The 21,223-nt window shown below is 39.6% G+C and overlaps 1 protein-coding gene across 1 annotated transcript in view; it reads right to left on the reverse strand.

Annotated features, from left to right (window-relative positions):
- LOC122667841 (cell division control protein 48 homolog C-like) overlaps positions 1–20,433 on the reverse strand; it is a 91,537-nt gene extending 71,104 nt beyond the window's left edge. Inside the window, 2 exon segments of the mRNA XM_043864290.1 lie at positions 6,224–6,840; positions 19,427–20,433. Coding sequence (XP_043720225.1) covers positions 6,224–6,840; positions 19,427–20,390 — 1,581 coding nt within the window. The 5' untranslated portion in view covers positions 20,391–20,433.
- Between the last annotated feature and the right edge of the window lie 790 nt (positions 20,434–21,223).

The following is a 21,223-nucleotide window of genomic DNA, read 5'->3' on the forward strand; positions in this document are numbered from 1 at the left end:
CTATTTCTGACTCCATGTGCAACCCACTGGATCAACCTTGTGCTGACAGACATGAGAAAGAGGTCCATGGTACAAAGTGTGATCGAGAGGTCATGATAAGTGACCATATTTGTATACAACCTTAGACAAGCCCTACATATGCTAAGGAGCAAGTGTGGTAGGAATTTGGTGAGGCCCAGTAATGTAGTACTAGATTGGTAGGAGACCAACTAGAAGCCAATAACCAGGATCTGATGTACAAGCGAGCAATCATAAAAGATCGTCGAGAGAAGCAACTTATGCATCCACTGCATAGGGGGCTAGAGAGCTTTTAATTTAATTTGCTCAAGTCAAATTACTTTCCAATTAGATCCTTAGTAAGCATTGACAACCTATTCATATAATTTCCAGCCTACTATCTCAATTCCAAGTACTAGTACAATCACAAACTTGGAAAAAATCAAGACTTAATAGATGTCGTGGAAAATGCGATGGCAAAGATAGAGCCAAATCTAGCTATACAGAACAAGTGCAATAATGAGGTGAGACTTGAAGCTTCTTAAGTACTTAGAAATGAATGTAATTATAATTTAGTATGGATGCTAACGTTACCAATCAATGAAATGAGTATAGAAAAGTAATTTCAAAGTATAGTTGTCACGGCGTCTAAGCGACCCAAGGCATTGGAGGGGGCTGGACGCAAGGCAATCAAGGCACCTGCACCTTGACAACTATGCTTCAGAGATGCCACTGGGACTTTCGGCTACGCAGCTGCAAACGCTAGTCAAGAGACTACAACTCCTGGTAGGTCCATCATCATAGTTTCTCAGTAACTAAGTAAAAAGTACAAACACAGCAACAATAATCTTAAATCTCTAATGCAGGTGAATAGTAGGTGCTATATGGGAAAGATGCACCTAACTCGAGGAAGATTCCATTAAATGTGCTCTCATAGACATGTTCCAACTTTAGATGTGAGAGTAATTGGAGTACAATTTAATTTATCCATTCCACGAGATGGAACCAATTGGGTCATCCACGGATGGAGAACTTGGTCAATATGCACTACAACATGAGAATGAATATGTAGCACAAACGCATGGGCATGGAAAATGACAGATCCATCAAGCTTGGCAACATTTTCCAAGAGTCGTTAGATAACAAAGATCCCTCCTAAGAGTGGGTGAAGGATCAAGGTACCCCTACATTGGATGAGTTTGGGGTGGGGGTAGGCCCAACACAAAATTTCTAGCCAGATGGGTAATGATGTCGATGCATTTATGGATTCTCAAGAAGGCTGAGTTCTAATGTAAAACTAAAACCAGAATAGGTCTTGACCAGGTCGAGTTTTCCGAGATCAAATAGCAAGCCCTCCAATAAACAAGAAATCATATGAGGGAACCAAGAGAAAAATGGGAACTAAATTCATAACCAAGGTTCTAAAACTCGGTCTCAACCAGGTCGAGTTTTCCGAGATCTCGGCGAGACAGTGCATTTTTTTTTATGTTTCGGTGGGCATATGGTCGTAGTTGGCTCTGAAACTTTAAGGTAAGCTTGTTTTAGGCTTAATAAACATACTTAAGGTTCAAATTGAAAAAAAAAAAAAAAAAAAAAAAAAAACCTCAATTCTTAACTCCCAAGTCCCAACAATACAATACTATGACTCTATGAGTATTGAGGAGGTCGAGATTCTCGAAATATTCAAGATTTCACCGAGATTTCTCGAAATATTCGAAATCTCGGTCGAGATTTGATATTTTTGTGTTTCATATGCTATCTCGTCTCGACTAGCTCGAGTTTACCGAGATTGCAAAATTTTGAACTATGGTTCATATGAGGGCTTAGTTCGAGAACTCAGGAGATCTTGCCGAGTTTCTCGGTTTTTTGAAATCCCGAGACGAGACTGCCTACGAGTCTCAAAATGTCAACATCTCGCCGAGATCTCGGTTTGACCGAGGAAAATGCCCATCTAGGTCCTTTATATGAGTGCCAGATCTTGAGATCTTGCTAGAAAATCTTGGTATACAGACACCTATGTATGCCAGGAACCAAGACAGACACTTATTTATGCCTAATATCATTTAAGTAACCATTTACTTAAGATATTATTCATAAATAAGCAAATACCCCCTATTTGATCCAATAAAAATAGTTAAAAAATCAAATTCCAAAAGGAAAAAAAGTCAACCCCCTAGCTCAAGAACAAAAACTGGCTTTTCGGCGGTAGGTGCAATTTTCAACTTTCTAATGCTGGTGTTTTTCTCAAATGTAAAAATTTCATAAATCTTAACATGGTAAAACATTGCTAAAAACCAAAAGTGCGGTAAAATATTCATTTGTTTTGATGTCCAAAAAAATATTTTCATTCAGAACGATTTTGACAGTATTTGCGCACACCAAATTACAAAGCTTTCCAATAAGTCTAAGATTGCTAAAATCTGATTTATATTGAAGGAGTTATGTACCGGTCAAACATAATTCGGTGTGTGCGAATGCTGTCAAAATCGCTCTAAATGAAAATATTTTTTTTTGGACATCAAAACAAATGAATATTTTACCGCACTTTTGGTTTTTAACAATGTTTTACCATATTAAGATCTATGGAATTTTTAGATTTGAGAAAAACACCAGCATTAGAAAGTTGAAAATTGCACCTACCGCCGAAAATCCAATTTTTGTGCTTGAACTGGGGGGTTGACTTTTTTTCCTTTTGGAATTTTATTTTTTAACTATTTTTATTGGATTCAAATAGGGGGGTATTTGCTTATTTATGAATAATATCTTAAGTAAATGAAATACAAATAGAAAAGCATTTACTTCAATGATATTCGGCATAAATAAGTGTGTTTGTCCTGTGTCTGTCCAGCTTTCCCACTAAGTGAAACTCCTATTTGGACTTTGTTTTTGCAAAATCTGATAGTGTCATTGTGTTTAAATGACCTAAAATAGGCTAAATACCAAGTTTCAGACCCAAACCAGGTCTAAAACCCACCGAGATGAGGTTTCGAGTCAGAAAAAAAAAAATGCACCAACTCGGCGAGATCTCGACTCGACTCGGTTTTCAAGGGTCCGAGTTGGCACCGAGGCCCGAGTTTTCGAACCTTGTATGAGGGAACCATTTCCTTGGTTGAAGTAACAAATAAAAAAAACCCCAAATTTGTAACCTGTTGAAGCAGCAATGACCTTGATGTGGTAATCTTCAAGAAATTGATGTGACAATCAGTTGAAAGAAATCCCAGCAGCTTGTAGCACTCTTGAGATCAACTTGAACAAAATAAGGGTTTGGATTCAAAAATGGCTGGAAGGGGATGGGGAAGGTAGGAGTTGGCTATCTCAACCAGGGCATCTCACCCATCCTATCTCAGGATTTTCACAAAGGCTCAATCCAATATTTTCATTAATAAAAATTCGTGTACAATGCTGGCCTTCCTTACAAACTAATATAGAAGACTCAAAAATAGACTTAGACACTAAAAAGGAAAGGCCTAACCCAATCCCTAACTAATAAGGTAATCTAAATTGACTAGAAAAGTGAAATAATAAAGGAAATAGGCTAAAAAATGACTAACTAAACTAATGAAGTAAATCCCGTTTTCCTAATTTCTACCCATATTTTAGATCCATTAAATTGGCCAATTAAAAAGTAAACCCATGGGATCAAAGTCCCAATACATATATGACCAAACCCAAAGCTTATTTTCAATAAAATAAACCCTTTAGGTGACTTATTTACATCAAGTTCACTCACAAACACGACAACCTTTTGAATCCCAACCTAGAAGGGGAGGTTTACCAAAAAAAAAATCCTAGTAGGGGAGATGAAGAACTGATTAGTGATATTTCTGGGTTGAGGAGAAATCGATAAAACTCACCCAAATTTTCTCAGATTAGGCTGATATTTTGGGTAGGGCAACCCAAACCCTAGGCTCTTGTTCCCAAACCCTTCCCATACTGTGAGAACAAAATTAAAATTCATTTTTGAACCTGTTCTTACTGCCATAGTTTCTTACAGAAAATTTCTGTGGTGTTAGTTGATTATTAAAGCAATCGTTGGGTGCACACTCAAGAGGGTTATTGGTAGAGGCCCAATGGGAAAATGGGAAGATATTGATGGTTGTGAAAAGGAGAAAGGAGAAGAATCTCGTATCCACAGTCATACCACACTCACGGTGAGCAAACTCAATAAACTTTCTATTTCAAAATCTAAAATCTCTTTGCAAATATAGAAAGAGATGAAATAAAGCAAACAGAAACTCTTCACTGGAATGTAAAACCCAAACTGACTCAAACTCTATGTAACACCCAAATTGACTCAAACTCTATCTTGTATTCCTACATAACCTATTCAAAACTAAACATGATAATATAAAAGAAACAAAAGACAAAAAACTGAACCACTACCAGCCTTTATTAGACCAAAAGCGCAGGTTGAGCCAGTACCGTCTGAGTTTGGGTTTCCAAACCCTGTCATTCTCAAACCAGTCGAGTGCTATTGCATCAGTTATGAGTTAGGAATCATACCCTGAAATCTCAGTTCAATTGGACTTCCCATGAGAGACTTCTCTCATCCTGAGTAGGCTCAGGTTACTGCTATTTTGTTGTTCTATCATGGGTTGAAGAAGACTTCAACTATTGATATTTACAACATATTTACAGTTTCGCCACTAAACTCTTAACTTGAGTTATCTATTATTCTTATGGGCCTATAACAATCCCAAAACAGGGTTTTGTGGCCCAAGATTCCATTAACCCCTCCCCCCAAAAAAAAGAAGTTACACAAGCATGCTTAGGTGATTCAGACCATATAGAAGGTTTATAAAAATTGTTAGGAATAGGGCCCCAACCAAGGTTCAAAGTATCGGTATCGGGAATCGTATTGGTCGGATGATTTTAAGCGACGTATCGTATCGTATCGTATCATATCATATCGGAGATACGTATCGATCAGTGCAGAAACGCATGAAAATGATCAAAATACACATGGAAATACATTTTTTGATACAAAAAACAATATAAACAAGTATATGTCATATATCATGCATATACACTAAAAATTGTGAATAATGTATAACCAGACAAGTGCGACACTTCTAAATTGTTATAAAAGATGAGATTTCTTACATGCAAAGTCACTCTATTGCCATGAAGAATGTCGGGGTGGATCAAACTCATGTCTGTAAGGGTCTTCAAGAATAAGAGTAACTAAGATGATGTTGTGTACTGACCGAACATAAGCACAATATTGACCCCTAAGGAAGCCATTTTCGGATTTGAGTGAAAAATGGTGGATTTGAGTTCAAATCTTTGCAAATGTATACAAAGCATGCATCTAATAGTTAGTTGAACCTATTCTCCTTTAATCATAGAAAAAAAAAAAAATGAACTAAAATGCAAGATTTGAAGCAAAAGATCAAGTTTTTTGAAAAAAAACCTACCTTTTCCCTTTCAAGTGTTGAGTATGTCTTGTATTCCACGGATTTGAGTGTGATGTGGATCCGAGACCTAACCGGACAAATTTTGTGGTGCGACCCGAAGGGAGAAAAAGTTGAGATTTAGTTCATGACGCAGAGGGTTGGGCCGATGTTTGGTGTAAAATATGAAAAAAGGAATGTGTATCGATACGTATCGGTACGTATCGACCGATACATATTGATACGTATAGATACATACCAATACACTAAAAAATAATAAAAAATTTGCATAAAAGACGTCTCGGCTGTATTGATATGTATCGGCCGTATCGTATCGATATGTATCGGTCGATACATATCGATACAGTCGACAGTTTTTTTTTTTAAGAAAATAGAGACTTCTCGGTCTGTATAGTATCGACACCAACCAATACCAAGACGTACCCGCCGATACGATACAATACGGACCGATACTTAATTCCTTGGCCCCAACATCCAAATAGGTGAAGTGAATTTCACTTTTACATTAAAAAAAAAAAAAATAATTCTTGATTTCAGCAACAAATTTCTTCTTTGAAATTAAGCGACTTACTAAAATAATATAATGAGACATAAATTTTAAATGCTAAACTTCAAAATTATTTTAGTTGTCCTTCAAAAGTAAATACTAGAACAACAGTTCTTATATGAGTTATTATGAGGGGATAAAAAATACAGAGAAAAAAAAATAAATGCAACATTTACATACAGGAATAATGATATGCATATAATGCACAAGTAATGTCCACAATCAATTTTGTCAGGTGTAAGCAATATACTTATTTCCTGATTACCTCAAAATCAGCCATTGTGATGCTGAGCCCTTCCATTTCTTCAGGTGACCATGAGCGCCTCCACCATTCTTCAAGATGGTCCCCATTTTTGGGTTCTCTGGCTAGGTCAGACCTCCTACCATCTATAATCCTCTTCATAGCAAGGTTACCAGCCTTGTTGGCAAGTGCAGTTAAGTCAGCTCCAACAAATCCTGGCGTAGATCTGGCTATTTTCGCAAGATCAAATGTACCTTCAAGTCTAAGGTTCCGTGTGAGCACAGACAGAATCTCAATCCGTCCATTTTCATCTGGAACACCCAAAACAATCTCCCGGTCAAACCTTCCAGGCCTCCTGAGGGCAGGATCAACAGCATCAGGTCTATTTGTAGCTCCAATCACAAGAACATAACCAGGTCTGGAATCAGACGCTTCCGAATTCAAACCTACATCAACTGGTTTCATAATTTGGTGTGATTCATCCATGCAAGTCATCAGCTGTGTCACAATTCGCCGTTCCATCTCCCTCTGAAGATTATCTCTTTTAGATGCAATGGCATCAATCTCATCAATAAAGACAATTGATGGAGCAGTCCTGTATGCTTTCGAAAAAAGGTCACGTATATTCTCTTCTGATGCACCTGAAGCAAATCCATAAAAATCAATTTTTTAGACATCAAAGAGTAACAAAAATTTTCAAACAAGGTACTAATAACTTTGGTTTTCCAACAAAAAGTTGGGTAATAATTTAGCCTTTAAAAGCAGCAAAAGCTTTGAAGAAAAAAATATTAGACAAGAAAGCGAGAAGTATTTGACAATAAAAAAAAATTAACATGCTAAAGGACACCAAGGTACTTGACTAATAAAAAGAGTACATGCTAAAATACTACAATTTATTTTAAGCTAGTCACCTATTTGCATGGATCCTATATTATGAGTGTTTTATTTTTCTTTACTAGTTATGTCTTATCGACCTTATGCTAGGGCGTACCCTGCAAGCGACGCGCCGCGTTGGCGCCTGGATGCGGTGATAAGTAGGCAAGGGTTCTCGCATGGTAGACCAATGCGGGTAAAAAAGCTAGTCCAAAAGCAGAAGCGTAGGATTAGGTTAGCATCTTGGAATATTGGTTCTTCAATAGGTAAGGGTCAAGAATTAATAGATGTCATGATAAGAAGAAGGATTGAAATAGCCTGTATTCAAGAGACTAGATGGAAAGTTAACAAAGCTAAGGAATTGGACGACTTTAAACTTTGGTGTACGGGGGATAAAAGTAATAGAAATGGAGTGGGAATAGTACTGGATAAAGACTTAAAGAATGATGTAGTGGAGGTCCAAAAAATTGGAGATAGGATTATATTTATCAAGATACTAATGCCGGAGAAAGAGGTTGTCAATAATTAGTGCATATGCACCCCAAGTTGGATTGGATGAAAGTAGTAAACGTCAATTTTGGGAGCTCATGGATGATTTAATGCAAAGTTTTGGCCAAGATGAATCGATTATTATTGGAACTATCCTGAACGGACATGTTGGGAGAGACCGTACAGAAATTTTGGGAGAGACCGTAGGAACTTTTATTACACTAGGTATCCTTTCTCCTATACCCTTTTTGTTTATTCCTATCTACTTTTTATAATTTTTTTTTCATATTGTGGTGCGTCAGGTAGGTAGCCGGCATTGTACTCTATTCAGTCAATCACCTTTTGCATGGATCCTACTGTTTTCTGATCTTTTTTTCTTGTTATTATGTCTTTTCGTCCTTTTTTGCTAGGGCATCCCTATATGCGACGTGCCGCGTCGACGCCCAGATGCGGTGATAAGTTCACAAGGGCAAGTGAGAGGACAGTTGCCAACCCAGAAACGTAAGACAAGATTAGCTTCTTGGAACATTGGATCCTTAACTAGTAAGAGCCTAGAGTTGGTAGATGTTATGAGGAGATGAAGGATTAATATCGCTTGTATCAAAGAGACTAGATGGAAGGGTAATAAAGCTAAGGTGTTGGACGACTTCAAACTTTGGTATTTGGGAGATCAAAGTAATAGGAATGGAATGGGCATAATAGTGGATAAAGATCTAAAGAAGGAAGTTGTGGAGGTCAAAAGATTGGGAGATAGGATTATATCCATCAAATTGGTGTTGGAGAAAGAGATTGTCAATATTGTTAGCACTTATGCTCCCCAAATTGGATTGGATGAAAATAGTAAACGTCAATTTTGGGAGCACATGGATGATTTAATGCAAAGTTTTGGCCAAGATGAATCGATTATTATTGGAGCTGACCTGAACGGACATGTTGGGAGAGACCGTAGAGGTTATCAAGGTGTCCATGGTGGTTTCGGAGTTGGGGAGAGGAACGACGGGGACCTCAATCCTAGACTTTGCGGTAGCTTATGATCTTCCCATTGTGAACACTTTCTTTGAAAAAAGAGAGGAGCACTTAGTTACCTATAAAAGTGAGAATTATCGCAGCCAAATAAATTTCTTCCTAACTAGAAAGCCTGATAGATTGTTGCGTAAGGATTATAAGGTTATCCCTGGGGAGTGCCCTACCACCCAACATAGACTGATAGTCTTGGATTTGTGCCTTAGTGCACAGAAGTGCAGGAGGAGGGAACCTTTACTAATGTAAGGTTAAATCATGAATGACCTAACCCTAGGCAGGATCTTGATCTCAATCAAATAAACTTCAGATTAAAGGAACAAATCAGCAAATGAAACAGAAGATAGAAGAGAGGATGGAGGGATAGAAGGGTAATGGGGCTAGAGGGCTGTCTCAGCCATAGGCCTCTCACCCTTAACTCTCTCAGTTGATCTCTCAGCCTTTCTCAGGACAGTGGTTTGCAAAAGCAAGCTTCATTTGTTTCACTCGTTCAATTCTATCAAAAACTTACAATAAGGCCTCTATATATAGCGAGGGCTTAGCTAAGAAAATAGTAGTAGATACTTGCTGAGAAACTGCTTAAGAGATGCTGATGAGAAGCTGCTTAGAAGCTGCTGATGAGAATCTGCTTAGAAACTGCTGATGAGAAGCTGCTTAGAAGCTGGTAGAAGCTGTTAAGGGAATGGCTTGATGAAAATAAATTGGCTGGTCCAATTCTGTCCCATTCTGTCCCAAAGTTAGGGACTGGTTAGGCTCGAGCTAACTGGTCTTGGCTGGACTGGATCATCTTCCTTCGATTGTACGTCAGCCCATGCATGGGGCTGGGATCTACATCAGCTCTCCCCCTCTTAGAAAAAATTCGACCTCGAATTTTGAAGATGGTAGGGGTAAGCTTGGTGTGGTGAATGTCAAATTTCTGTCCATACAAATATTCTTGCAGCTCCTTGAAAATACAGATGTCATTCAGAATGTGTGGAGTAAGTTCTTCAAAGTACTTTGGTGGAATAACAAATTCCACGTGTTCAACTTCCACATTATCCACTGTCTCAACTTTGCTTGCTTTAAATTCTTCAACGTAAGCCTCGGCATGCTCGATAGGACTGAGACGATAAGTGGGCAGATTAGGTAACACCGATCCTAGCACAAATTCTATGGCATGCTGGATGTCTCGTATCGGTGGCAACTCTTCTGGTAATTCTTCAGGTACAAGGTCTGAAAAGTCTTCGAGAAGCTTCTTAATAGGTGGAGGGAATGGTACCTCGTTCACTAGTATAACTTCTTTTGTCACTAGGGCCAAAATCAGACCTGTTTCTTCACTTGTAGCCATGAATTCCCGATGGAGAAGAGCAAGTAACTTTCGGTCACCGCGCTGTTCCTTGGCTGCATTCACTCCTTTCTTCAAATTCTTCGTTTGGGTAGCTTCCTTGGACTGTGGTGGTTTTGCTATCGACTTCAATACGTGTTGTCTACGTGCTTGTGTGGCTCGCAGCCGTGGCTTCATCATAGGAACATTGAGTGGATTCAATACAAGGGGCTTTCCGTTGAAGTCAAAGAAGCATTGATTCTTGGCTCCTCCCATCAAGACGACGCTGTCATAAATCCAAGGTCTTCCAAGAAGTACATCAGTCAAAACCATTGGGATGACATCACACCAAACATCTTCCTCATAATCTGAAATTTTAAGAGGCACTGAGCAACGCTGATTTACCTCCAAAGTGTTGTTGTTGAGCAAAGATACTTTGTAAGGTTGGGGGTGTGGTTCATGCTTGAGCTGTCCTTCTATGACGAATGCTTGAGAGACCACGTTTACACAACTACCACTATCAACGATTACTTGTGCCTTCGCTGGTCCGCTGTGCATTAAGGTATAGAAGATGCAATGGCGTCTCCAATTCTCCCCTCTTGGATTCCGAAACCAGAATTCGATTCACAACATTCACCTTGTAGATATCATCGTCATACTCATCTTCGTAGGTGTTTTCCAAGTCTTCTCCTTCAAGGGCTGCATTGGTGGTCCACTCATCATCCAACAGAGGTTCACACACACGCATCTCCGGGTTGGACTCAATAGCGGTAATGATAGAGTTGGATTTGCCACGCTGTGGGCAGAATTTAGCATAGTGACCAAGTCTATTACAATGATAACATTGTGTGCTCGCCGCGCCCATAGGGACCTTACCCTGATCTGGTGTAACTTGTGGAGCTCGGGTAGGGGTACCACCAGGTCAGTTAGAGGTAAAAGTCCTTCTCACATCACCGGACGGATTATTGAATCACCGTGGTGCTACCTTTATCAAATCTTTGGCCTCCATACCCTTTTCAATGCAATCATTTAAGTCATGCACCGTAACTACTCCCATCTTGTCCCGTATATCATCCCTCAATCCCAATTTGAAACAGGATAAGAGCTGATCATCATCTTCATTAACACTGGTATGGAAAAGTAAATCATCGAATTTATCTATGTACTCTTCTACAGTCATAGTACCTTGGCGTAGAGTGTTGAGCTCATCGTGCAAGCGTCGACGGTAAGAAGAGGGAAGATATTTCTCCGTAAGGATTCCCTTCATGCCTTCCCATGTAGTGGGTTCCAGCCGTTGGCGTATAAGTCTTGCCTCATGAGTACGCCACCATTCTCTAGCTCCTTCAGTGAGCTTAGTGCGGGCCAATTGCATCTTACGTCCTTCCGTCAATTGAAACCAATTGAAGTAATCATCCAAAGCATTCACCCAATCAAGGAAAGCAATAGGATCATGTTTCTCATTGTACTCCTTGAGGTCCAGCTTCCCTTTGTGCTTGTCATCATGTGGTCGATAATTAGGATCAAATTCATCACCATTCTCATGCTCATTTGGATATGTAGCTTGCAAAACTCGACGAGGTGGACGTGGTACAGGCCTAGGAACACGGTTCACCGTAGGTTGTTGGCTGCCGGCTTGTGATTCCCTCATCTCTTTAATCTCTTGGTCCATAGCAGCAAGCTTATCGGACAGTTGCTGGACTGCTAGGACGAGTTGCTCCTCACTAGCATTATCCGTCAGCTGATTGGAGCTTGGTTCTCCCATAGCTCTGATACTAATTTAATGTAAGGTTAAATCACGAATGATCTAACCCCATGCAGGATCTTGATCTCAATCAAATAAACTTCAGATTAAGGGAACAAATTAGCGAATAAAACAGAAGATAGAAGAGAAGATCGAGGGATAGAAGGGTAATGGGGATAGAGGGCTGTCTCAGCCGTGGGCCTCTCACCCTCAACTCTCTCAGTTGATCTCTCAGCCTTTCTCAAGACAATGGTTTGCAAAAGCAAGCTTCATTTGTTTCATTCATTCTATTCTATCAAAAACTTACAATAAGGCGTCTATATATAGTGAGGGCTTAGCTAAGAAAATAGCAGTAGATAGAAGCTGCTAAGGGAATGGCTTGATGAAGACAAATTGGCTGGTCCAATTCTGTCCCAAAGTTGGGGACTGGTTAGGCTCGAGCTGACTGGTCTTGGCTGGACTGGATCTTCTTCCTTCGATTGTATGTCAGCCCATGCATAGGGTTGGGATCTACATCATTTACACCCTAAGACAAAGTGGTAGAGATTAAAAGGGGAGTCCGGTAGGACATTTACTGATAATGTAGTAAAGCAAGGAAAATGGGACTTGGAGTGAGACACCAATGTCATGTGGAACGAGATGATGACTTATATTAAGAGGGTGGCCAAAGATGCGCTAGGGGAAGCAAAGGATAATCCTAAGGCCCCTAGGGAGATGTGGTGGTGGAACGATGAGGTCAAAGCAGCCATTAAAACCAATAAAGATTGTTTTAAGACATGGCAAATGACTAAAGAAACGAAGGATAAAAAGAGGTATTTTGATACCAGAAACAAAGCTAGGAAGATTATGGGAATGGCTAGGGCGAAGAAATTTGAGGATCTCTATATCAGCCTAAACACAAAAGAAGGGGAAAAAGCTATATATAAAATAGCTAAGATGAGAGAAAGGAAGAGTAGAGATTTCGATCAGGTGAGGTGTATCAAGGGCGAGGATGGAAGAGTGTTCGTAAGGGATGAGAACATTGTGAAGAGATGGGACGAGTATATCTATAACCTACTTAATGGAGATGGGCCAAGTAGAAATGACCTAAACGAGTACTCCATTCAACATGATACCACACATCATAGTTATGTAAGAAAGGTTAGTGTGGCGGAAGTTAAGGAAGCATTAAGAAAGATGAAAGTTGGCAAGACTCCAGGCCCAAATGAGATTCCAATAGAAGTGTGGAAAACCCTAGGGGGTTGTGGGGTTTATTGGCTAACCAAGCTGTTCAACAGGATTATGAACACAAGGAGGATGCCAGATGAATGGAGAAGAAGCATTGTAGTCCCAATTTACAAAAATAAAGGTGATATCCAGAGTTGTAATAACTATAGAAGCATAAAGCTAATGAGTCACACTATGAAACTTTGGGAGAAGGTTATTGAAGCCCATTTGAGAAGAGATACTCATATCTTGGTGAACTAGTTTGGCTTCATGCCAGGTAGATCCACGACAGAAGCTATCTACTTATTGAGGAGGCTCATGGAAAGGTATAGAGATAGCAAGAAGGATCTCCATATGATCTTCATTGACCTGGAAAAAGCCTATGATCGAGTCCCTAGAGATCTAATCCAGCATAATCTAGTAAAGAAAGGAGTGTCGAGTAAATATGTGCAGGTAATTAAAGATATGTATGATGGTGTGGTAACTAGTGTAAGATCTGTGGGAAGTCAGGGCAAGGAATTCCCAATTATGATTGGGTTACATCATGGATCCGCCTTAAGCCCTTACCTATTTGCACTTATCATGGACGACCTAACCAAGAACATTTAAGATGAGGTCCCGTGGTGCATGCTCTTCGCCGATGATATCGTTTTGGTAGATGAGACAAAAGAAGGGATTAACGCTAAGTTAGAGCTATTGAGAGCAACATTGAAAACAAGAGGCCTTAAGATTAGTAGAACGAAGATGGACTATATGATGTGTAATTTTAGTCACAATATGATGGACACTGGTATGGTGCGAATTGAGGAAAGCGAGATACCGCAAAGTGACTATTTTAGATATCTGGGTCTCTTATAAATAAAGAAGGTAACATAAAGGATGATGTTTCACAGAGGATTAAAGTGGGATGGATGAAGTGGAGAGATGCGTCCGGAGTGCTATGCGACCGACGTATTCCATTAAAGCTTAAAGAAAAGTTTTATAGGACTGTTGTTCGACCGGCCATGATGTATGGAGCAAACTGTTGGGCTGTTAAGAAGTGCCATATTGATAAGCTTTGTGTAGCAGAGATGAGGATGTTAAGATGGATGTGTGGAAAAACAAGGAAGGATAGAGTACGGAATGAACATATTAGATCGGACATGGGGGTAGCCTTGATCAATGACAAACTACGAGAGAATCGTTTAAGGTGGTATAGTCATATTCAACGGAGGCCCCAGTAAGGAGGAGTGATATGATTCCGATTGAATGAGCTAAAAGAGCTAGGGGCAGACCTAAAATGACCATAGGAGAAGTGGTGAGGAAGGACATGCTTAGGAGCTGAGATTCTCCTGATGGGTTGGGCTATGCCTCTTTTCTCTTATTATCTTTCATCTTTCATCGTTCATTTTTCCATTTATTTCCCATCTTTCATTTGTCCTTTTCATTTTCATCTCTTCCCCCTTTCTCTCTTTCTCCATCCTTTAACTCTCCCTTCCCTACTTTGTTTTGTTTGGATCCATCATCCATTTAGCCAACCCCATTAAGTTGGGATAAGGCTGAGTTTGTTGTTTGTATATGCACCCCAGGTAGGATTGGATGAAAGGAGTAAGTTACAATTTTGGGAACACATGGATGGTTTAGTGCAAGGTTTTAGCCAATGAGAAAAGATTATTATAGCGGGTGGTCTGAATGGATATGTTGGAAGAGATTGTACAGGCTATGAAGGTGTACATGGAGGTTATGGTTTTAGCGAGAGGAATGAAGAGAGGATCTCAATTTTAGATTTTGGTGTCGCTAATGATTTATCCATTTTAAACACTTACTTTGAAAAGAGTGAGGAACATATAGTTATATGTAAAAGTGGGCATCATAGTAGCCAAATAGATTTCTTCCTAAAGCCTAACTAGAAGGTCTGATAGATAACTATGCAAGGACTGTAAGGTGATACCAAGGGAGAGTGATGCAGATAGTCGTTGGATAAATTAGAAGTTATTTTATTTTTATTTTCTTTCCTTTATTTCAGCCGTAGATAGAAGTAGGGTTTGGGTCAAGTTTGTTTCAATTGAGTCCATGATAGAGTTAACTCTTCAGTTTCAAGGTAGGAAGAGGATTTCTTTCTTTTAATTCTATAAAAGATCATGTACTCCCACGATGGAATTAGTTTTTGAAATGAAAGTTAAGGTTGTTACCGAAGTGCTGCCAAGAGTTGTGCGCATCTCTCTCTCTCTCTCTGCTCTGAAATCCCCTCTCCCATGTCAGTGATAAATCGAGCATCAAAAGAAGATCTCCCTCAATACGCCTTCTACCAGTTCCAAATCTGAATGCTTGAATCCTCACCTTAGGGCTACTTTTTTTGCTGCAAAACCTTAGTTCGAAGACCTGCAGGTTTAAGGAGTTGCGACTGGCACTCAGTCTGACCTCTCTTGTCACTGGATCTGGTTATATAGCGCATTGACTGCAAATTGGTATTGACTTGTTGGGATTGTCATGGGTTGGAGTCGTTAGGGCTTTGAACTGCAACCCTACACCTGAAATTTTGGATCAATTGAAGTTTGTTAGGGTGGGATTTAACTTCCGCAAGAGTGCTACGGTTCTCAGTAGTCTCGTCTGAAGGTAGGAGATGACCCCTAGTGTCTTTACTTTTATTCATCCTCCAATTAAACCTAAATTTCCAATATTACCCTTGCTTTATTTCACTATTATTCCCTATCCCTAATTTCTGTCCCATTCCAAGTATACCCCTCCATTATCATGTTATAGCTCATTCCCTTGTTTCTTTGATATAGTTTATTCCATTTATTGACAACACTGCCAGTCCATTATAACCTTCAATCATTTACCATTCTGCCATTGCTCCTATACAACTCAATAATTACTGTTTGCCACTTGTGCTTGGATTTGAGTGGTTTCCTTGCTTGGGTGGGCCGCAAGTGATCCAATAAAGGTTAACCCGACCCAGATTGCACCAGAGCGCCTATCCACTCAACATAGATTAGTCGTCATGGATATATACCTCACTCTGCAGAATTGTTAAGGAAAGGGAGCTTATTTGCTCTAGGATAAGGTGGTGGAGCTTAAAGCGGTTTACCTTGAATTCGTTTACTGAAAGAGAAGTCAAATAAGGAAGTGGGACTTTAGGGGACACACCAACACAATATGGAACGAGATGATGACTTTTATTAAGAAGGTTGCTAAAGATATCCTAGAGGAAACGAAAGGAAAACATCATCCCACTAGGGATACTTGGTAGTGGGATGATGAAGTCCAAGCCGCCATCAAGATGAAGAAACCTAGCTTTAAGCCTTCGCAAAGGACTAAGATGTAGAGGATCTAAAAAAATAAGTCTGCCAGAAATGAAGCAACGAAGATCATGGGAAAAGCAAGGGAAAAGAAGTATGAAGATCTCTATAGCCATCTGAATACAAAGGAAGGAGAAAAAGAGTTATCTATAAGATATCTAAAATGAGGGAAAGGAAGAGTAGAGACTTCGATTAGATGTATTCAATGTAATGATGGCATAGTGCAAATAAGGGATGAGGACATTATGAAGAGATGGGAGACATTTCCAATAATACTGGCCTGGAAGACTACATTACTCATCAAGACACCAATCGCCATAGATATATACGAAAGCTTATAGTATTTGAAGTTAAAGAAGGCTAAAAAATATGAAAGTAGGTAAGGCACCAGGCCCAGATGAGGTCCTAATAAAAGTGTGGAATTGCTAAGGGTTATGTGGTTTATCTTGGTTAACAAATCTGTTTAACAAGATTCAAGGAAAAAGTCAGATGAATTGAGGAGAAGCATTATGGTTCCGATCTACAAAAATAAAGGTGATGTTCAGATTTGCAATAACTATAGAGGCACAAAACTAATGAATCATACTATGAAATTATGGGAGAGGGTTATTGAAGCCCACCTGAGAAGGTAAACTACTATCTCAGAGAATAAATTTTGTTTTATGCCAGGTAGATCAGCGACAAAAACTATTTACTTACTCAGGAGGCTCATGGAAAGATTTAGAGTTTGCAAGAAGGATCTCCATATGGTCTTCATTGACCTAGAAAAAGCCTATGACAGAGTCTCTAGAGAGTTAATCTGACATGTTTTCGAGAAGCGCAAGGTGCCGAGTAAGTAAGTGAATACAATTAAAGATATGTATGACGGCGCGGTGACTAGTGTGAAAACCGTGGAAGGTCAAGGTAGAGAATTCCCAATTACAATTGGGTTACATAAAGGATCAGCTTTAAACCCTTATTTGTTTGCGCTTATCATGGATGATTTAACTAGAAACATTCAAGATGAGGTTCCTTGGTGCATACTTTTTGTTGATGATATTGTTTTGGTAGATGAGACAAAAGCAGGGATTAACATAAGTTGAAGTTATGGAGATCAACCTTAGAATGAAGAGGTTTTAAGATAAATAGAATGAAGACGGACTATATGGTGTATAACTTTAGTTACACTAAGACAGGTAACGAAATGGTGAAATTGAAGGGAGAGAGATACCACAAAGTGATTGTTTCAGATATCTGGGGTCAACCATAAATAAAGAAGGTGGCATGGATGAAGTGGAGAGGTGCATCTGGAGTGTTGAGTGAATCACATATTCCTTTAAAGCTTAAAGGAAAATTCTATAGGATAGTTGTACGATCGACTATGATGTATGTGGCAAAATGATGGGAAATTAAGAAGCATCATATAGATAAACTAAATGCAGTAGTAATGAGCATGTTGAGATGGATGTGCGTCAAAACTAGGAAGGATAAAGTAAAGAATGACCATATTAGAGTTTATTTGGGAGTTGCCCTTATACAGGATAAGCTCCATTAAAGTCGCTTGAGGTGGCATGGCCATGTTCAACAAAGCCCTTGGGATGCACCAATATGGAGGAGTGATTTGATTCAAACAAGGTTTAAAAACTCGTTTCATTTCGGTATTTCAATCTGACCTAAATATTGTATTTTTTCTACATGGTTTCGGTAGGTCATTTCGGTGGGTTTTAGGTCAAGTTAAGGTCTTAAACTTCATGGAAACCCTATTTTAGGCTATATAAACACATGCAAATGTTCAAATTGCAAAAATAGTCACCTAAAGTGGTGTTTTGGATTTGCACCATTGATTGGCAGTATACGGTCGAATCCTAATGTATAACTTAGTTAATTACACATACACATTGTTTAAGACTTTAAGTATTAGAGGACATAATAAATTAATAATTAATAAGCAATTTAAACAAGTAAATTCACTTGGAAACATAAAGTCAATGACTCATAACTTAAGTCATAATATTGAGTACAATAAGTCAATAACAAGATGATATCAATATCCCAAATTCCTAATACAAGTCAAGTAGTCATCAAGTGACTCGAATGTCTATAAATATTCTAATAATAATTACTCCACCGTCCAAGATCGACCCCACTCATAGTCCGATGGAGCCGACGTACATTGTTCTCCGACTGTAGGACATATGAATGTCACGTCATAGTCTGGGAGAAGAAGCGAGTGTAGTCATCCATAGTTGCCATGTAAATTGCATCATCAACATGCTGAAGGTAACCTATCCTAGGATATGGGTCACCAAACTATGAAGAACCACGACTACCCATTGATCCACTATGATATGACGGCTCTGGGAGCATGTACGGGTACGGGTACGGCTGGTGGGTTGGGTAGGAGAGGATGTCATCCACAAAAGACGATTCACTACATCCCTGAGTGGGAGTCGTACTCAAAACTGGGAATGGATGGAGAAAATGGTTTTACCTGAAATAGTGGAAAGGCTTCACGAATGTGCTAAGAAGGTTGAATCTTGTGTTCTCCAAGTGCTTCCGGCGTAGATGCGAAGAAGATTTGAAGGCCGGTACAAAAATCACCAAAGAGAAGTGAAGGATGAAGAACACAGAACCAAAAAATCGAAGATGAGCAGCCTTGTGACCTCTCAGTCGAATTTTCGACTGAGACTCACGAGTTTTGGTCTTTTTATAAAGTTGATTTGTAACAAAATCTCAAGATCTCGCGAGATGACCAAAATCTCGACCGAGAATTGCATTTTTCTCATTTCGAAACACCATTTCGTTTCGGTCAGATCGAGATACTCGAATCGACCGAGATATAACAAGTTTTTGTACTATGGATTCAGATTGAGCCAGTCTAGATATACAACAATGTAACACATGCCAGAAATGAAGCCTAACAGCCTTGTACTGAAACATCAATACCATTAAACAGTTTTCATGATTGCAAAGCAGACATTATCTTGGCACAGCACTTTAAAAGGCAGCCATTATCTTGGCATGCCATTGAGAACAGAAAGAAGACTTGACCATGGAGACAGAATGGAATACGAAGCACACACCGTACAAGAACAAGACTAGGAAACAGAATGGAAGTAAAGACCTCACATCTGAAAAACAACAACTACTACGCTGTCACAGGAATAATGAAAAGTAGAGTTGAAGCCCATATGAAGCTCATTGAATTAACTAAGAAACAGGTTTCTTCACACATTAGACATTACCCTTAGAATACAAGCACGACATATCCTGGTTGCAGACAAATGGAAAGAACAAGTAAGAAAAGTAGAAGCCAAATAAAAAGAATTATTTACCTGAGACACCAGAAACTACTTCAGTAGCTGAAATCTTGTAGAAGGGGACCCCAGTTTCATTAGCAATTGCGTGAGCAAGCTTCGTCTTTCCACAACCAGGCGGTCCGTGTAACAAAATCCCAGCCATGGGCTTCACTCCCAGCCACCGAGGCAGCTGTGGATGGTAAAGTGGAACAATTACCTCCATCATCAACTCATCCAAAACCCCTTTAATACCACCGAGATCGCTAAACCTCGGTCCATCCTTCCCCTTTACCTCATATCCATCTCCATTACTCAATTCTCTCTCTCTAGAAGTTTTCAAATACGTAGATTTCATCGGACTCAACTTCTCAATCCCGTCTCCACCAATCAAACCAATCTTCTTCTCTTTATTAATAACTTCCACCTCCAAATTCTTCTCCTCAGCTTTAACCTTTGTATCATTATCATTCTTCGAAGCACTGTAACTTGAACGAAGCATTGACTTCATCAAATCAAACTCAGGTTCCACCTTCTCTTCATAAATTGCATCTTCAGAAGTCGAAACAGAACCGTCTGATTCATCGTCATCACCCGAAGAAGAAGAAGATGACGCCGCAGATGAGGTCGAAGGACGATCTTGTTCCATCTGCTTTCTTCGAATGTACTCAGCTTCTGTTTGGAGCAGCCTCTTTTCTCTAACGTCCATCTTCTTGAGCTTCTTACGAGCAGGGGTTGAGGAGGGTGTTCTGGAGTCCGTGTCTTCGTCGACTTCATCGGAGGTGAAAGCAGAGAAATTTCTTCTTCTCTGTTGGAACTCAAGGGTTTGCTGGACGTGCTTGGTCAAGGGTTGTTGCTTGATCCGTCTGTAATCGGGGAAGCTTGAGCGCAGATACTCCACTATGTCTTCGAGGCTCGACTTGTGCTTACAGGATTCGAGGCGACGAAGAAGAATATCACGATTGAAGACGGAGGGAGATCGCCCTCCCATTCTCCTCCCCATAACTCTATTTTTCTCGGTCTCAAGCTCAGGGAAAGAAGACTGTGAGGAGATGCTTGCGGGAACAATGCAGGGAGCACTTTCAGTTAGCTAGAGAAAACTAGGGTTTTTGCGCGTGTGAAAATAAAATTTAAATTAATTTTACACCGACTTCCCAGGACATTTTTACAATTATGCGAACCTGAGTTTCTGACCATTTTAGTATCATTTTTTATTGGGTTGTTATTAGCGTAAGGGCGGGTTACTTTTCCAAATATAATAAAAATGTGAAAAGATTATTATATAACTAAAAAATAAAACAAATAAGAATCGTAAGATAATATGGACATTTCATTATTTTATTAAAATCTCATATTTATAATAAAAAATAATATTTTAAAAAGATATTTCTGTCATTTAACAACCTACCTCTCTAATACACAATTGCAATTACTTCTCTTTCCGCCTCTTTCCCGCAGATCTCTCTTCTCTCTCACGCACGCAGGTGCTTCTTCCTCACTCGATCACTTGCCGGAGAACCTAGCCTCTCCCCGTTGTGGAAAAATTCGAGTGAGAAGGCAGCACAGAAGCCCTAACTTGATCGCCGCTTGCCTCTCTCACGGTCTCCTTTCTCAACAGTCCGGCGCACCCTCACGTCTCCTAGGAAGGTTTCGATTCCTGTTTTCTAACCTGTCGTTTGTGAGTTCTGCAAAATCACCCATATACCTGCCGTAAGTCCTCTGTTTTGGATTTTTTGGATGGTTCTGCTGGTTCCAAGTTTGAATCTGGGCCCCCCGTTTTTATTTTTTATTTTTGTTGGTTGGTTCTGCTGGTTTTGCTGCAGTTGGTGACTTGTC

This window comes from Telopea speciosissima, chromosome 7, assembly GCF_018873765.1.
Source record: "Telopea speciosissima isolate NSW1024214 ecotype Mountain lineage chromosome 7, Tspe_v1, whole genome shotgun sequence".
Taxonomy (NCBI): Eukaryota; Viridiplantae; Streptophyta; class Magnoliopsida; order Proteales; family Proteaceae; genus Telopea; species Telopea speciosissima.